This window comes from Aphis gossypii, chromosome 3, assembly GCF_020184175.1.
Source record: "Aphis gossypii isolate Hap1 chromosome 3, ASM2018417v2, whole genome shotgun sequence".
NCBI classification, from domain to species: Eukaryota; Metazoa; Arthropoda; class Insecta; order Hemiptera; family Aphididae; genus Aphis; species Aphis gossypii.
In genome coordinates, this window is record NC_065532.1 from 4358958 (window position 1) to 4372952 (window position 13995).

A 13995-nucleotide genomic window follows, 5' to 3' on the forward strand; every position below is an offset into this window, starting at 1 on the left:
AATAATAATAATAACAGCAATAATTATATTGGCCAACTTAATCTCGCTGTCCCTTGCCCAGTGCTGCAATATGAGCGCACCACCCAACTCAACCCAACCCAATCGCAGTCGTAATCCAATTTTACACTACAACTAATGCTAATATTACGAAATAATTAAGTACCTACCTAACCGGATATCAGCCGTAATTAGGAAATTCGTTATATTATTGTCGAACAACTATTGAAATAGGTATATTATTGTACCTACATTTGTTTACTTTCATCCGTTGCTTATGAATTACCTATAATGATCAAAAACTCATTATTATTATTTTTTTTATTGTAATATAATTGGGTGCTCAAGTGTTTTAAGTACAGTAAAATTAAATCGTTACTTACGCGACTAACTAAATACCAATATTTCCAATGTTGAATTTATATGGAATTAACTAAAAGTTCATATTCAAAAATTAAATTGTAATATTATGCATAAATATACGTTATATTTACTTAATAAAGTTAACATTAATAACTATTAAGAACAATCTTATGCCATTGTGTATTGATAATTATTAATTATTCAATTTTAATAACACCTTCTATTTTAGTATTTCTATTTAGTTTTCATTAATTTATTCAAAACCAATACATTATATAAGTATCATTTAATTTTGGAAGGCCATGATAGTGCGTTCGATAAGTTTGATAGAAAGTTTAAGATCAACACAAGTATTAGGTAATAACCTTAATCTTATTCATTAAAACTTTTTTTAACTCAATACTTCAATAGTAAATTAAAATAACAAGAATAAACAATGTTTTTTTTTAAATACCTTGAACAATTTTTATTATTAAGGATGTTTGGATGTGCAAAGAATGATAAAGGTATATTATTAAAAGGGATAAAAAAAAAAAGTAAAACAATTTTTTTCAGATAATAATAAATGTCCTGTTTCATATTTGATAACAGCACAACAATTATCTATTTCAATAGGTACATAGTATTGTATAACATTATCTAATAACCTAAAATAAATAAGTAATCAGAAGATTTGCGTATGAAGATTTCATATCAAAGTAATTACAAAATGTACACAATTAAAAAAGAAAAAAGTGTAAACAAGCTTAACTTAAAAAGTCATATATTATATTATACATACATATTATATATTTACATTTATATAATATAATAGACGAATACATGAACATACATGACATATAAATATGTATCAGGTAAGGACACTCAAATAAACAATATCAACAATGTGGAAACAAAAAAATTAAATTTAAAAATGGTATTTTTTTCACAGAATTGCACTTTTTCTAACATTAATGTCTGTGAAGGTGACAAATAACATAAAAAAAAAAAACAGATTACAAGAAATACAACCCACATAAAAATAAAAACATCTAAAAATCTAGGGCGAGAATATTTTCTTAAACAAATAAACAAAAACTTAAACTTCTGTAATGTTGTTTACAAGACTAACATATTGACTAGGTTTAGAGTCATGGCCACACAAAGATGTATGACTTTCATTTTTTAAAAACTTTAAATGCTTAAATTTCCAAAATGGTCAAAAATAATCAATTAAATCAGGCTCAAACAGCTTAAAACAGGCTAATTTAATAAGGCTTAAAATAGTATTTCACTGTATTTTTTACTAACTTTTATTTTTCTACAAATAGAAAATCCCAAACACTAGAGTAATGTATAATAAAAACTTCTAAGAAATTTTAAATCAAGAACAAAATTACATTATTATAACAATATTTAAAAATGTTTAGAAAGATAATTCACTCAATGTTTTTAAAGAGTAAACTACCTGGACCAAATGGAAGTGATAAAAATATATATTATATTTGTACACAGGTTTGTGGGAAGAACAACATGGGATATACATAAGTATATACTGTTATTAGATCACACGCAAATTAATTATACATTACAGAATTAAAATTACCGACAATCATTACCCTATATTACTAAAAATTTATTTGCCGAGGTCATCAAAGCACAGGTAATGTTGAAGTTGTTCTCATTGGTCCGAATTAGACATGTTTGCGCCTTCTTCTTTAATATCACCAACTGTAGCATTGATCAGTTTATTATCCTTTAATGAGATCAACTGCAACACTTGTTCGCCATTTTGCCCGGTGATGGCTACCAACTGATGAGGTACATTAATGGTTTCTACTTCACAATTTGATGAATCCATCCCACCACCGGGCTCTGACTTGGGCATATGATGCATAACTGGTGTGACGACCTAAAAAAAATAGAATTGTCAAATGTAATATTTAATTTATTTAATTTGTATTCAAGAAATATACCTGTATGCTTCCTTCACTAATTTGTTGACAAACACTTTGGTATAATGAAGTACTTACAGGGACTGTTATCATGCTTGATACTGAAAATACAACACTGTACATATTATTAAATAATCATTAGTAAATAAAAATAATAGTTAATCAATTATAAATGTTAGTTTTAGATTCTGAACGGAATGAATGTATTGATTCTACAATGATGTGCGTTCTTTTTGTGTACACAATAACTTATCGAAATAAGAAATAATACTTTAATTTAAAACTTCAGAGGTGGTTTCCGGTGGAAAATTTAATATTTTTGATGCATTATAGAGATCAGCATACATATAGTTTTCAGCAGTTTTTAAAAGCATTGGGAAAAAGAGGCGAAAAAACGGCAATTTTTACACAAAACCAGTTTTAGACTCTGTTTAACTCTAAAAATTTATCACTGTAAATATTTGAAATTGTCACCAAATGTTTATATTAGTATTATCTATACACAATTATATTTTCGAAATATTCTGAATTTTTTGAGCTATTTGAAATTATCGATTTTTCAATTTTTTTTTTTTTGAAATATCAAAATAAAACAATTTTTGGAGAAAAAACTTGAAAATTTGATACAAGGTTTCTTATGAGGTGTACTTATGCATTAAAAAAAAAAATAAGAAAAATCATTAAGTTATAATTTTTTTTTTATAAGTATTTTAAGTTCAAATTTTTACAAAATATGTCATAATCACAAAATTTACAAGTAATTTTGTAGTTGAAAATTCATAGTTTTTAGTATTATAAATACTAAGATATAATTTAAGGTTAAAAAATGCAACATAAAATATTCCATAAGTATTTTTTCAAATAGCTTTAAAGAAAACTTGAGTGTCATTATAGGAAAAATATTATGAACTTCTAAATTTTAAATTTCTACGATATTGCGTAACAATAACGCTTTATCCTCATTTTCTTAATGAGGATTATTATCATAATAATTCAATATAATTCAATTTTATAAATATTTCCCTTATTTTATGACTATTTATATAGATATTTGAAATATTCGTTTTTTTTTTTTTTTTTTATCAATTTTTAATAATTTTTTTTTAGCAAGTCAAAATACTTGAAAATGTAATTCAAAGCTCTTTATGAGTTAGACTTAAAGTGATTCAAAAATTATAAAAATACATGCGCACAATTTTTTTTATTGGCGTTTGAAGTTCAAATATTGATAAAATTTGTTTAAACTTAAAATCATTATGCAAATTATTTTGTAGTGAAAATCGTCCATAAGTTAAGTTAAAAATTACTAGTCGTAGAAACTTGAAACATACACTTGTTTAAATTGCCATTTTTTGTACAAGAGTTTATTTTTGTATATTCAGGTCATTAAAACATTAATCAATTTTTACACCACCCAATGAAAAATATACCTAGGCTGACAAATCATCTCAGTTCAAAATCGTTTTTCGTATTTAACACAACCATTGTAGTCACCTATTCTATGACCGAGATATTTAGACAGTAATGGAATATGTGAATTGAGTCCCAGAAATACTTTTAGTTTCGACAGAATTAAATCCAACAAATATTTAAAAAAAAAAATTAAGAGAACGCTATACCCTTATGTGTTGTCCTCGTCTTATAAATGTAAAACATAACAAAAACTGGTCAGGAAAGACCCAAGAAGGCTACTATAGTCATAATTAAGAAATAATATTTTCACCACATAAAAAGGAGAACTTCAGCTGTAAAATATTGTTTTTATTTTTTTGATATCAGAACTACAAAAAAAGTTATTCAAGTTTAAAGATAATTGATTTTGAAAAAATAATACCTTTTTTAGTATAAATGATATCAAAAAATAAAAACGATATTTTACAGCTCAAGTTTTTCTTTTTATGTGGTGAAAACTTTGTTTTTCAGTTATGACTGTAGTAACTTTGTCGGTTCATTCTTGAGTTAAACAGTTTTTGCTATGTTTAACATTTATAAGACGGACACAACACATGAGGGTATAACGTCTTCTTAATTACATTTTTTTCTATAAACATATAAGCATATTTACCTTGTCCATCTTCACCAGTAATAATTATTTGACCTTCTTGATTTAATGTGGCCTCAGGTACATTATTTAATATATCTACAGTTACACCATCCTGATTTTGGCCTTCACCAAGGGTATGAACAGAATGAACTGTATGGCCATTTGGTCCTTGAGAAGCATTTATCTACATACAACAAATATATATATATATATGTGATCAATATTTTTTAAACTAATTTTTAATGTATCAAAACAATACTTACAACTCCTTGAACATGAGCCTGAGTTCCATCAGGTAATGTAATAATTGGGTTATTTGGATCAACATGAAATATGGACATTGACCCATCAACATTACTAATAGAATGGAGGAACGCCGGAGAATACTGTACCTATCAAAAATGTTCGTTGTAAATATTTTTAAAAAATATTTTTGAATAAATTTCAAATTATACCTGGGTGAGTTGTTGTTGTTGTTGCTGTTGTTCCTGTGCATCTGGGGAATTTCGTGCTTCAATATTAGTTGCTTTTGGATTGAATTTGAGCACAGAAGTAACAATTGATTGACTTGCAACATTATTAACAATTGTTTTTGCTTCATCTTCTTCGCTAAATGTAGGCAATAAATCTTCTCGGCCATGATATTTATAACAGTTTATAACTATCTGTCGTAATGCTCGTGTCCAAGAAATCTGACAATACAATGAATATTGAAAAATGTATTGAACAATGTTATTAATAATTACTTACTTTTTGTTTCTCATCTTCACATCGAGCATCCATTCTAACATTTGCCCAAGGTAGTTCATTGGGCCACCAAGGTGGTCTAGTACTTTCTCTGCCCCAACCAGGTTTCCCTCTACCTAATAAATAAAATAAAATCAATTATTATAAATAAGTTATAAAACGAAAATAAAGACTCAAATTTTAATTAAACAAATCAAATCAGTTGTTGCATACAATTTTAATATATATATTATATATTTAAATATACTGATATTCAAATTGAATTTTTTTTTTTTATTTATTTATAAATAAATTTAAATTTGATTGTGGCTTTAATAGTTTAAATCAGGTTCTGATAATAGTTAGGCACATAAATTAAAATCTAATTGTTCAAATCATAACTATAAATTTAGCTAATGTAAAACAGGAACTCCTGTAGCCTAGTAGGTATTCATATTATATGTAAATTAAAATTAATAAATTATCTGTTCATATCAGTAGATATTTGTTTAATGTATTCATATGATATATATGAAATAAAAAGTTTTGATCATTCTAACATCCATAAAATCCATTTCATTAGTTTATATTTTAAATATCCAAATAATCTTACCCGTGGAATACTTCAACATTAAAGGTATAAACGCTCTTAATTGAGCTTGGGTCATTTTTTCAACTGGAGTAGGAATTCCATCAAGAATGAGTGGTGGTAGTTCATACAAAGTAGGGTCATCTGGAATAGGTGGTGGTGCATGTTGTGCTAATGCAGTATCCAGTTGGTCCATAATAGTGGCACGTAAATTTTTTACCTTCAGATATAAATGATACAATATTAATTTAAATATTATGTTACATTATAAATCTAAATGTACTTACAACATCTTCTAAAGGTTTTGCACCAAAGCATTTAAAACCCGTGGTTTCTTTCCCAGGTGTAGCTACTAATACGATTGCTTGTTGACCAACTCTGGTAGCAAACTCATCAATGGTAACCTTGAAAGCAAAATTTTTAATTTTTAAGTTAAAATTGTGTGTTTTAATGCTAAAAAACTTACTTTGAGTTTACGTAGTAACCGATTGTGCTGTCGTTTTCGAATGGATGGATTGGTCTCAAATGAATGTGGCCTTTTTCGTTTTTTTGATGACACAATTGCAGCAGCAGCAGCCATTCCAACCGGTCCTGATCGACACAAACCATAACAAAGACCCCTAGTGTTCGACGATCCGCTATTGCGTTTTTCTACCAGCCAAACACAAACACACACACGCAAAACGAAAAAAAAAAAATAGTGCAAAACAAAATAAAGACAAAACATGCATAATAAATACAAAGTTGAATCATTTTTTTTATGTTCTATATTTAAAACAAAAATAATATGTTGATAAAGCTATAAACATAAAAAATAACAACATAAAGTCCATGTCTATTGTTTTTATTATTTTTATAATTAAATTATTAAGTATTGTATGTCAAGTTTTCTAGTATTAAAAGAAGCGGTGAATAATAAATAATAATAATAGTAATAATAGTTAGAGCTGGGATTTCAATATATTTTGAATTTTTTTTCCAAAGTTAGTTATGCTATGCTCGATTAATAATACATAATATGTTATACACGATTCATGTATTTTTAATCATGATGAGAAGTTTTTTGAGAATTTTTAAATGTAAGGTTATTCTTTATTTTCAAAAGAATTTTAAGATTTTTAATGCTAAAATTCAGTATTTTTTAATTGTATTTACATTTAAAAATAAGTTGGGAACGTACTAAAAATGTTTTTAGCTAATCAAATATTATGTTAGTTATATTTTTCAGAACAGTTCCATGTGATGTAAAAATTGAGATTATGAGTGACGATGGAAAATTAAAAGAGAATAATTATTTTTTTAAGATTGAGAGAATATACAGAAGAGTTGAAAGTGTACAGTTTTAAAACTGAATAAAAAAATAATTTTAGGTTCAAAATTTTAATAAATAAAAAAAATTAAATACATTTTATAGGTGCATTATTTTGAATTTTAAAGGAAATAAAGCATTTTTTAAGAATAATATTCCCAGCCCTAATAATAAAAAGTGCGATTGGTTAGAACACAAATATTAACATAACATTAAACTAACCTGCTGCAGCAAGCTGTGCAGTCACATCATCTCCCATTGCTGCAGACATCAAATCACTTTTACTCTGGTTGGAGTCTCCGTCGCAATCATCGGAGGATAAACATCCATCATCGTCTAGATCGCTGTCTCCAGTCATGTTGATATCATTTCCACTACGATCCATCATAATAATAAGGTATCTTAAAAATGACCTATAAATAAAATTGTAATAAATAATTTATTAATAATTTAAATAAATGATAAGATATTTCATTACCTCAAAGTTAAAATTCAGTCAAATATTCAATTAAAATCTATAAGATTGGAACAATTTTAATTCCCGATGAATTGAATTTTCTGGTTGAAATCCAAATTGAATAATCTATAAGACAAAAATATTAATAAACTTAGTACATTTTTAATTTATAAATTTAATATACAAATGTTTAATGCATATACCACAATTATGAGCTATAATCAAATACATATATTTGAAAAATGAGTCATAAACATATAAGTAGAAACCTATTTCAGTATTTATATAAGTTAAAATTATTTTATACATTTCAAGATTAGGTATCTAATTTGTGAATACTTTAAATTAAGAAAAACTAACGGTTGCCTAGATGAAAACCATTATTGGGGAACTACATATTATAAGTTTCAATAGGTATATTTAGATATTTTTTGTTAAAATTGTAATTGAACATTGTTTTGATATTAAATTTATGTTTAAAAATAATATAAAAGAAATGAAAAAAGATAAATTATGCTTACCCATTTATATAAAACAACCCCAAAAACAACAAAATAGCCATAATAATCATGGTAATAAATTAAAATATTGTATATTATATTATTATTAAAGACTGGTTAATTTTAAAAAACATTAAGGTAGTAACAAACAACAATATTATAATAGGATAAATATTTTACTCCAACATATTAATGATATTAATACAAACAATTAATGCAAATTTAATTATAAAATGAGAACAAAAACATTTAAAATAAACAACCAAAATTACATAAAAAGTAAATATAGTTAAAATAACTAATAACAACTAAAAATCAGATAACATCTATTGTTTAAGAGATTTAATTTAATCATTTTAATCCCATTACTCTTATCTACAACCTAGTTAAGGATACTCCTGCATCAGGGCGCTATCAACAGTATTTTCCAATATGATAACAAATTTAATAAGTAAAAAATGTACTGTAAAACAAAATATTTGAGTGAGTTTGAACTCTTCGCGATTGTAATACATTAACTATTTCAACATGTTAAAAAATAGACTAGGTAAAATTCTTAAAGTAGGCAATCGGAATAAATTATTATTATCAAATGTAAACAAAGTTAACATGATAATCTGAATTACGGAATTGATGATAAGAGCAAATAATTTGAAAACGAGTAGGTTATCATCAAATAACTATGTAAGATATACTTTAAAGATAAATTTAATAACATTAAAAAACCTCAATGATTATATTTTCATTTTAAAATCGGTTCAAACCATATAACATACATGTAAATGAGCTATAAAAGTATATTATGTAGTTTAAAATTTTATAATTTCTCCATACCTACTAAATGTAGTCGATTTCCAGAATTGTTTATATATTTTGTTACGAATACGAATAAAGATAAAATAATTTTAATTCGTGATTGCAACTTGAAATTAAATAGTTTTGAACGTCTTATAATAGGAAAATATCTAACTCAAACCTCTAAAAAAATCGGTGGATATCCAGAGATAGGTACTGGCAGTTAGTGACCACATCGTTAATTATTGATAGATAGAGACAACCGAGAATGAAAATAATACACTCTATCGTACGTTTGGGAATTTATTTTTTTGAGGAATGTTAGTGCATCTCGACAACGAGATAATAATAACACAGTCAATATAGATAATAATTTGAAACTCTCGGCATGTATTAATTTTAATTTATGTTTTATGTCGACTCATTGGAGCATGCAAACGACTGAACGTTATAGACGTCGTAAACACGTTTCACGACGAACAACGTCGTGCGTACGTACTTCCGAGATAATGAAGTAAACAAACGCTGCTTCGCACGAATGATAAGTCGATAAAAGGCGGGACAAAGGAAATCGGACTACCGGAAAAATGATATACGTCATAAAACACGTTAAAATATTAGATAACGCGTGGATTTCCACCGACGAACGAAATTCGATTGGACTAGACCGAATGAAATCGTAAAAAACGTATTGTAAACTCCAAATTAGCGGGGACGATGAAAGAAAAAACAGAAGACATAATAACGAAATAAATCCGAAAACCCCGAAGACGCATCTCGGGTACACGGCTGGGGGAATTTCGAAAAGAAATTTTTTAACGAGTATTCACTGCACACCCGATCTCAGCAGGCTCGTCTGCCGACGACATCGGCGTCGGGGGGGTGTACGTCCGAGTTTGAACGGAAGCCCGCGAAACGGAAAAAAATTTTGGAAATCCGAAAAGACAATATCATATCTCGGCGGGAGAACCGTACCGTATACCGCGGCGACTGTGCCACCACCGAGCATCGTACCGTCGTCGCTCCTAAACAAGTCCAAAACAAGTTTCACCGCCTACTACGAGACGGTACGACTACTAGTCGTTACTAGTTCACTACTACTAGTACTACTATTACTACTACTGCTACTACTACTACTACGTTACTGTCGCGGATCACACTCGTGTACACATTATAATAATAATAATAATAATATTATGCCGGGCGCAACTCCTAAGGCGCAGCAACAACAACGTCGCGGCGGCGTCGGCGTCGACGGACTTCCTAGAGGAGCACCGTCGCCGCCGCCGCCAGCACCGCAGTGTGTGTCATGTGTTGTTCGTGCGTGTGCCGCGTCGATTATAATAGACTCGACGATATCGCGAGAGAGAAGAACAAGGTGACGGAAAACAAAACGCGGCGACGACGACCGGTCCGAAGCTCGGGGGGAACCTTCCGGCGAGCCAGTCGTGCCGGGCGATGGTCGCGCGAGAGACGAGACGGGCAGACGGTAAAATAAAAAAAAAACCTTTGGCCCGGTGACGCGACGGCGTCGTCGTGCCATTAAAATCGACGCGACACACCGATGGTGACGATAATGATGATATTACCAGAGTACGGCTGCGTACGCACCTGCGTGACGGGAGAACGGCGGCTACGGCTCCGGCGTCGGCGTCGACCACGGCGGCGGCGGCGGCGGCGTCGGCAGTGCCCGTGTCGGCTGAGTCCATCGCCCGTACGCGGCGCGCGCGAAAAACCGTCTCCGGCTCGTGACTGGCCGCGTCTTTTTCGCCGGCTCGGCGCCTTTGGAACGGGCCCGTCCGAGCACGCACACGTACAGGAAGAAAACGCCGCTTCGTCTCGGGGGTACGGCGACGCGAACGGAAGGTAATGTAAAACTGTGATGACGATACGTAACGACGACAGAAAAAAAATAACCCGCCGCGCGTATATATCTATACGTTACGGTACGACATTATATGCGATTAATTTATTTCGCGTGTGTGTGTATGTAATATAATAATATATAATATTATGGTTATAATATCGTGTGTAATGGTGTACGTGTGTATTATACCGTGGAACACACGCACGTCACGGGGACGCGGGCGGCGCGTTGTTATCGATCGGCCCCGTCCGTCCGGCCGATCGATGTCGTCGTCGTCGTCGTTGTTGTCGTCGCCATTTTGGTTGTTCTGCCGTCGTCGTCGTCTACCGTCGGTAACCAGCAGTCGCGTCCCGTGCGACCGTATAGCTGCTGCTGCCTATGCGATACACGGCCGATTATCTGCCCCGTCCCACACTGTTTTAGCCGCCCCTAAACACCCGTAAAAAATATATTTTTTTATTGTAACAATAATCGTATACGTATTTGTATAATTTATTGTTTTAATGATATCGTGATTTATACACCGCGCTCAAAGGTATATAATATATATATAATAATAGTAATAATAATAATAATATTATTATTGTGTTGATCGCGATAAGAGTTTTTGTGGTATAGACGTCGGCGTAGTCGTCTTCGTCGTCGTCGTCGTCGCAATTAAATACGCGTCTGCGCACCGACCCGTTCACGTCACTTTCGGATACTTCGCCGCCCCGGCGACACGTCGCGCCACTCGAGACCGTTGCCGCACCAGTACGGCCGTGTCGTCCGCGAAAAACCGTTCGCTCGAAAACCCGAAAACGTCAAATCGTTTTTCCCGTTACAACGGTGTTTCGACGTCAAAACGGTGGCGTGTGTGTGTGCGTGAAAGTCGAAAACACACGCGCGCGCGTCGTCGTCAGTAGGCCGTGCGGACCCGTACGTGTCGGTGGTTACTATTTTGCGCGCGTCGAGTGCTGAGCCGCGGCAGCCAGAAGACATTTTGTCACTCACCGTACGCCATTGGTGCGCGCGCCCCGCCATCTACCGGTAAACGAGCTCGTTCACGGTTTTCTTTTACCCGCCAAATTTCGAAATCCCCCGCGGAGTACTGTTTTTTTGGGGGGGTCCGAATGCGACTCGAATTCCCGAGGCGCTCTCGTTGTCCCGCGAATTAAAACTATTTTCGTTTAGTATTTCTGCGTACCGTCCGATTGACACATCGATTATTAGTTTTGATGTACGTCACATCAAATTATAGTCGATAATTTTGGTGGTCATTATAAGAAACGTCGTACTATATATTAATCGACGTTGAATAATAATTATTAATTACACTTTGGGAGATAAATTTTAAACCGTTTCAATTTGATAAATAGATAATTTATTTTAATATATACATCACACTTAAAAAGGTTTAATTGAATAATTTCACTAAAATATAATTATTGTCCATAGATAAGTAGAGTATTGTTTTTGTTTTAGATGTTTGTACAGTAAAACCTCATTAATCCGGACTAATTGGGGCTCTAGGTTGTCCGAATTAATGAAAGTCCGGATCAACAAAATAATCAAAAATCATAAATTATAAATTTAAGAAAATTTTAGTCTAATACATATATCTAACAATATTAAACCTAAAAAATGGTACATAATTGTATTATAGTCATTAAATATACATACATATCGTATTAAGGCATATCTTCTAGCACTTTCTAGTATAAACTAGCATAATTTATGTATTATAAACGTCTGTCTGGATTAATGAGGTTTTACTGTATTTGGTTATGTTATAGAACGATTTTAGTAACTTATTTTATTGGTTAGTTGTCGTTAACCTAAGCACATACATCTCAAGAAAATCTATATTTTAAATATACTTTACAAATCACAGATCATTTATTTATACATTTTTTTTAACACTTATAATTTCATACTAATTGAGAACAGTCAATGCCATCTATGATGGCTTTTGGGCACTTCATCATAATCATCCATATCATCATCATCGTCTTCACAAGAATGTGGATATCCTGGCCTATGGTTATCGTGTTTTGGCTTGAGTATTTCTAAATAAAAAAAAAAAATAATTAATTTAAAATGTTAATTTAAATAAATAATTATAAAATTTACTTCTCTGGCAAAATTTTCCAAACCATCCTTGTTGACATCGACAGGTTCTATTTGCTGTACAGTATCCATGACGACAAGGTCGTTTACAATTATAATATTGTTTTATTGGTTGACCAATTTCACAATGGTCTCCTTGAAAACCAAATATACATCTACATTTATTCACCCCTTTACATTTGCCACCGTTTAAACATGGTATAATACACTTTGCTAAAAATATTGAATATATATTAGAATTAATCTAAAAGGAATCTTTTTTTTTTTTCAAAAAGGAAAACTTACAATATTCACATCGTAAGCCATAGAACCCCTTGGGACATTGACATGTGTCTTTTTGTATACATTTTCCACCATTTAAACATTTTTCTGCACAAATACCTGTAAATTGTATACAAAAATGATTAATAAGTTTTGTTTTTCATGTTATTTTTGATCATAGGCTTTTAATAACAACAAAATCAAAATGGTTGTCCAAAAAATGACATCTTCCAGAATAATTTTCCAAAGAGGATTACACGGGGCTAACAAAAAATTAGATAGCCTCATAAGAGTCAATCACGCTGGTGAACTTGGAGCTGATCGTATATATGCAGGACAGATGGCAGTATTAGGTATGTTAAAAAAATGAATTTTCCGTTGTATATTATCATTATTATCAATTGTATTTAATTATTTTTATTATTTGTTCTCATTTTTATTCTTAGGAAACAGTAGTGTAGGTCCAAAGATTAAACATATGTGGGAACAAGAAAAAGTACATAGAAATAAGTTTGAGCAACTTATAACCCAAAACAGAGTGCGACCATCACTACTATTTCCTTTATGGCATTGTGCTGGCTATGTACTTGGAGCTGGTAAGTATTATTAGAAAACAACTATTGAATTTAAAAATGTTTTATTTATATTAAAATGGTATTTATAGGTACAGCACTTATGGGTCCTAAAGCTGCTATGGCTTGTACTGTTGCTGTGGAAACCGTTATTGTAGAACATTATAATGATCAATTACGAGATCTGATGGATGATCCTGAAGCTGATAAAGAGCTTCTCGAAACCATTAAAAAGTTTAGGGATGAAGAACAAGAACATCATGACTGTGGTATTGATCACGGAGCTGAGCAAGCTCCATTTTATGATGCATTAACAAAAGTCATAAAAACTGGGTGCAAAGTAGCTATTGAAGTAGCAAAAAGAGTATAAAGTTATTGTCTATATAAAATCATATTATAATTATGATCAAGTATTTAAATTATATGTATTATGTTTGAAGAATAAATATTTATATTAATTGGTTAAAGCTTT

General features: G+C 31.0%; 3 protein-coding genes across 10 annotated transcripts in view; 1 reads left to right on the forward strand and 2 right to left on the reverse strand.

The window, feature by feature from the left end:
- Positions 1-1106: 1106 nt before the first annotated feature.
- On the reverse strand, positions 1107-11610 carry LOC114125628 (DNA-binding protein Ewg-like). Of its 7 annotated transcripts, none has more exons than XM_050205017.1 (12): positions 10771-11610; positions 7441-7545; positions 7185-7375; positions 6120-6304; positions 5941-6057; positions 5678-5873; positions 5089-5201; positions 4794-5030; positions 4602-4730; positions 4360-4522; positions 2316-2395; positions 1107-2251 (listed from the first exon to the last, which is right to left on the reverse strand). In XM_050205017.1, exons 3-12 carry the CDS (start codon positions 7348-7350, stop codon positions 2021-2023), a joined length of 1617 nt encoding a protein of 538 aa, XP_050060974.1. In that variant the 5' UTR covers positions 7351-7375; positions 7441-7545; positions 10771-11610; the 3' UTR covers positions 1107-2020. The 7 variants fall into 7 exon arrangements, 6 of the variants coding, with proteins under 6 accessions (XP_050060974.1, XP_027845165.2, XP_027845166.2 ...); XM_027989364.2 differs by lacking the exon at positions 10771-11610 and adding an exon at positions 10326-10475; XM_027989365.2 differs by lacking the exon at positions 10771-11610 and adding an exon at positions 10304-10453.
- On the forward strand, positions 10279-13990 carry LOC114125630 (5-demethoxyubiquinone hydroxylase, mitochondrial). Its single transcript, XM_050205026.1, is given in 6 exon segments — positions 10279-10293; positions 10296-10458; positions 10461-10654; positions 13133-13304; positions 13398-13547; positions 13616-13990. Coding segments are annotated over 6 exon segments (972 nt in total). The 3' UTR covers positions 13894-13990.
- Positions 11928-13995, reverse strand: part of LOC114125629 (protein shifted) — a 29651-nt gene continuing 27583 nt past the window's right edge. For both annotated transcript variants that reach the window (XM_050205024.1, XM_050205023.1), the window contains exons 6-8: positions 12976-13071; positions 12694-12903; positions 11928-12629 (exon numbers count right to left, since the gene is read on the reverse strand). In XM_050205024.1, the coding sequence (XP_050060981.1) occupies positions 12511-12629; positions 12694-12903; positions 12976-13071 (425 nt within the window). In that variant the 3' untranslated portion in view covers positions 11928-12510. The remainder of the gene's footprint in view (positions 12630-12693; positions 12904-12975; positions 13072-13995) is intronic.

Excerpts from the sequence above, each read along its gene's own strand:
- LOC114125628 (XM_050205017.1), bottom strand. The coding sequence starts at position 7,350 with ATGATGGATCGTAGTGGAAATGATATCAACATGACTGGAGACAGCGAT. Across the intron at positions 4,731-4,793 it reads AACAACAACAACTCACCCAG|GTACAGTATTCTCCGGCGTT; the intron begins GTATAATTTGAA and ends CATTTTTGATAG. Across the intron at positions 4,523-4,601 it reads AGGCTCATGTTCAAGGAGTT|ATAAATGCTTCTCAAGGACC; the intron begins GTAAGTATTGTT and ends TGTTGTATGTAG.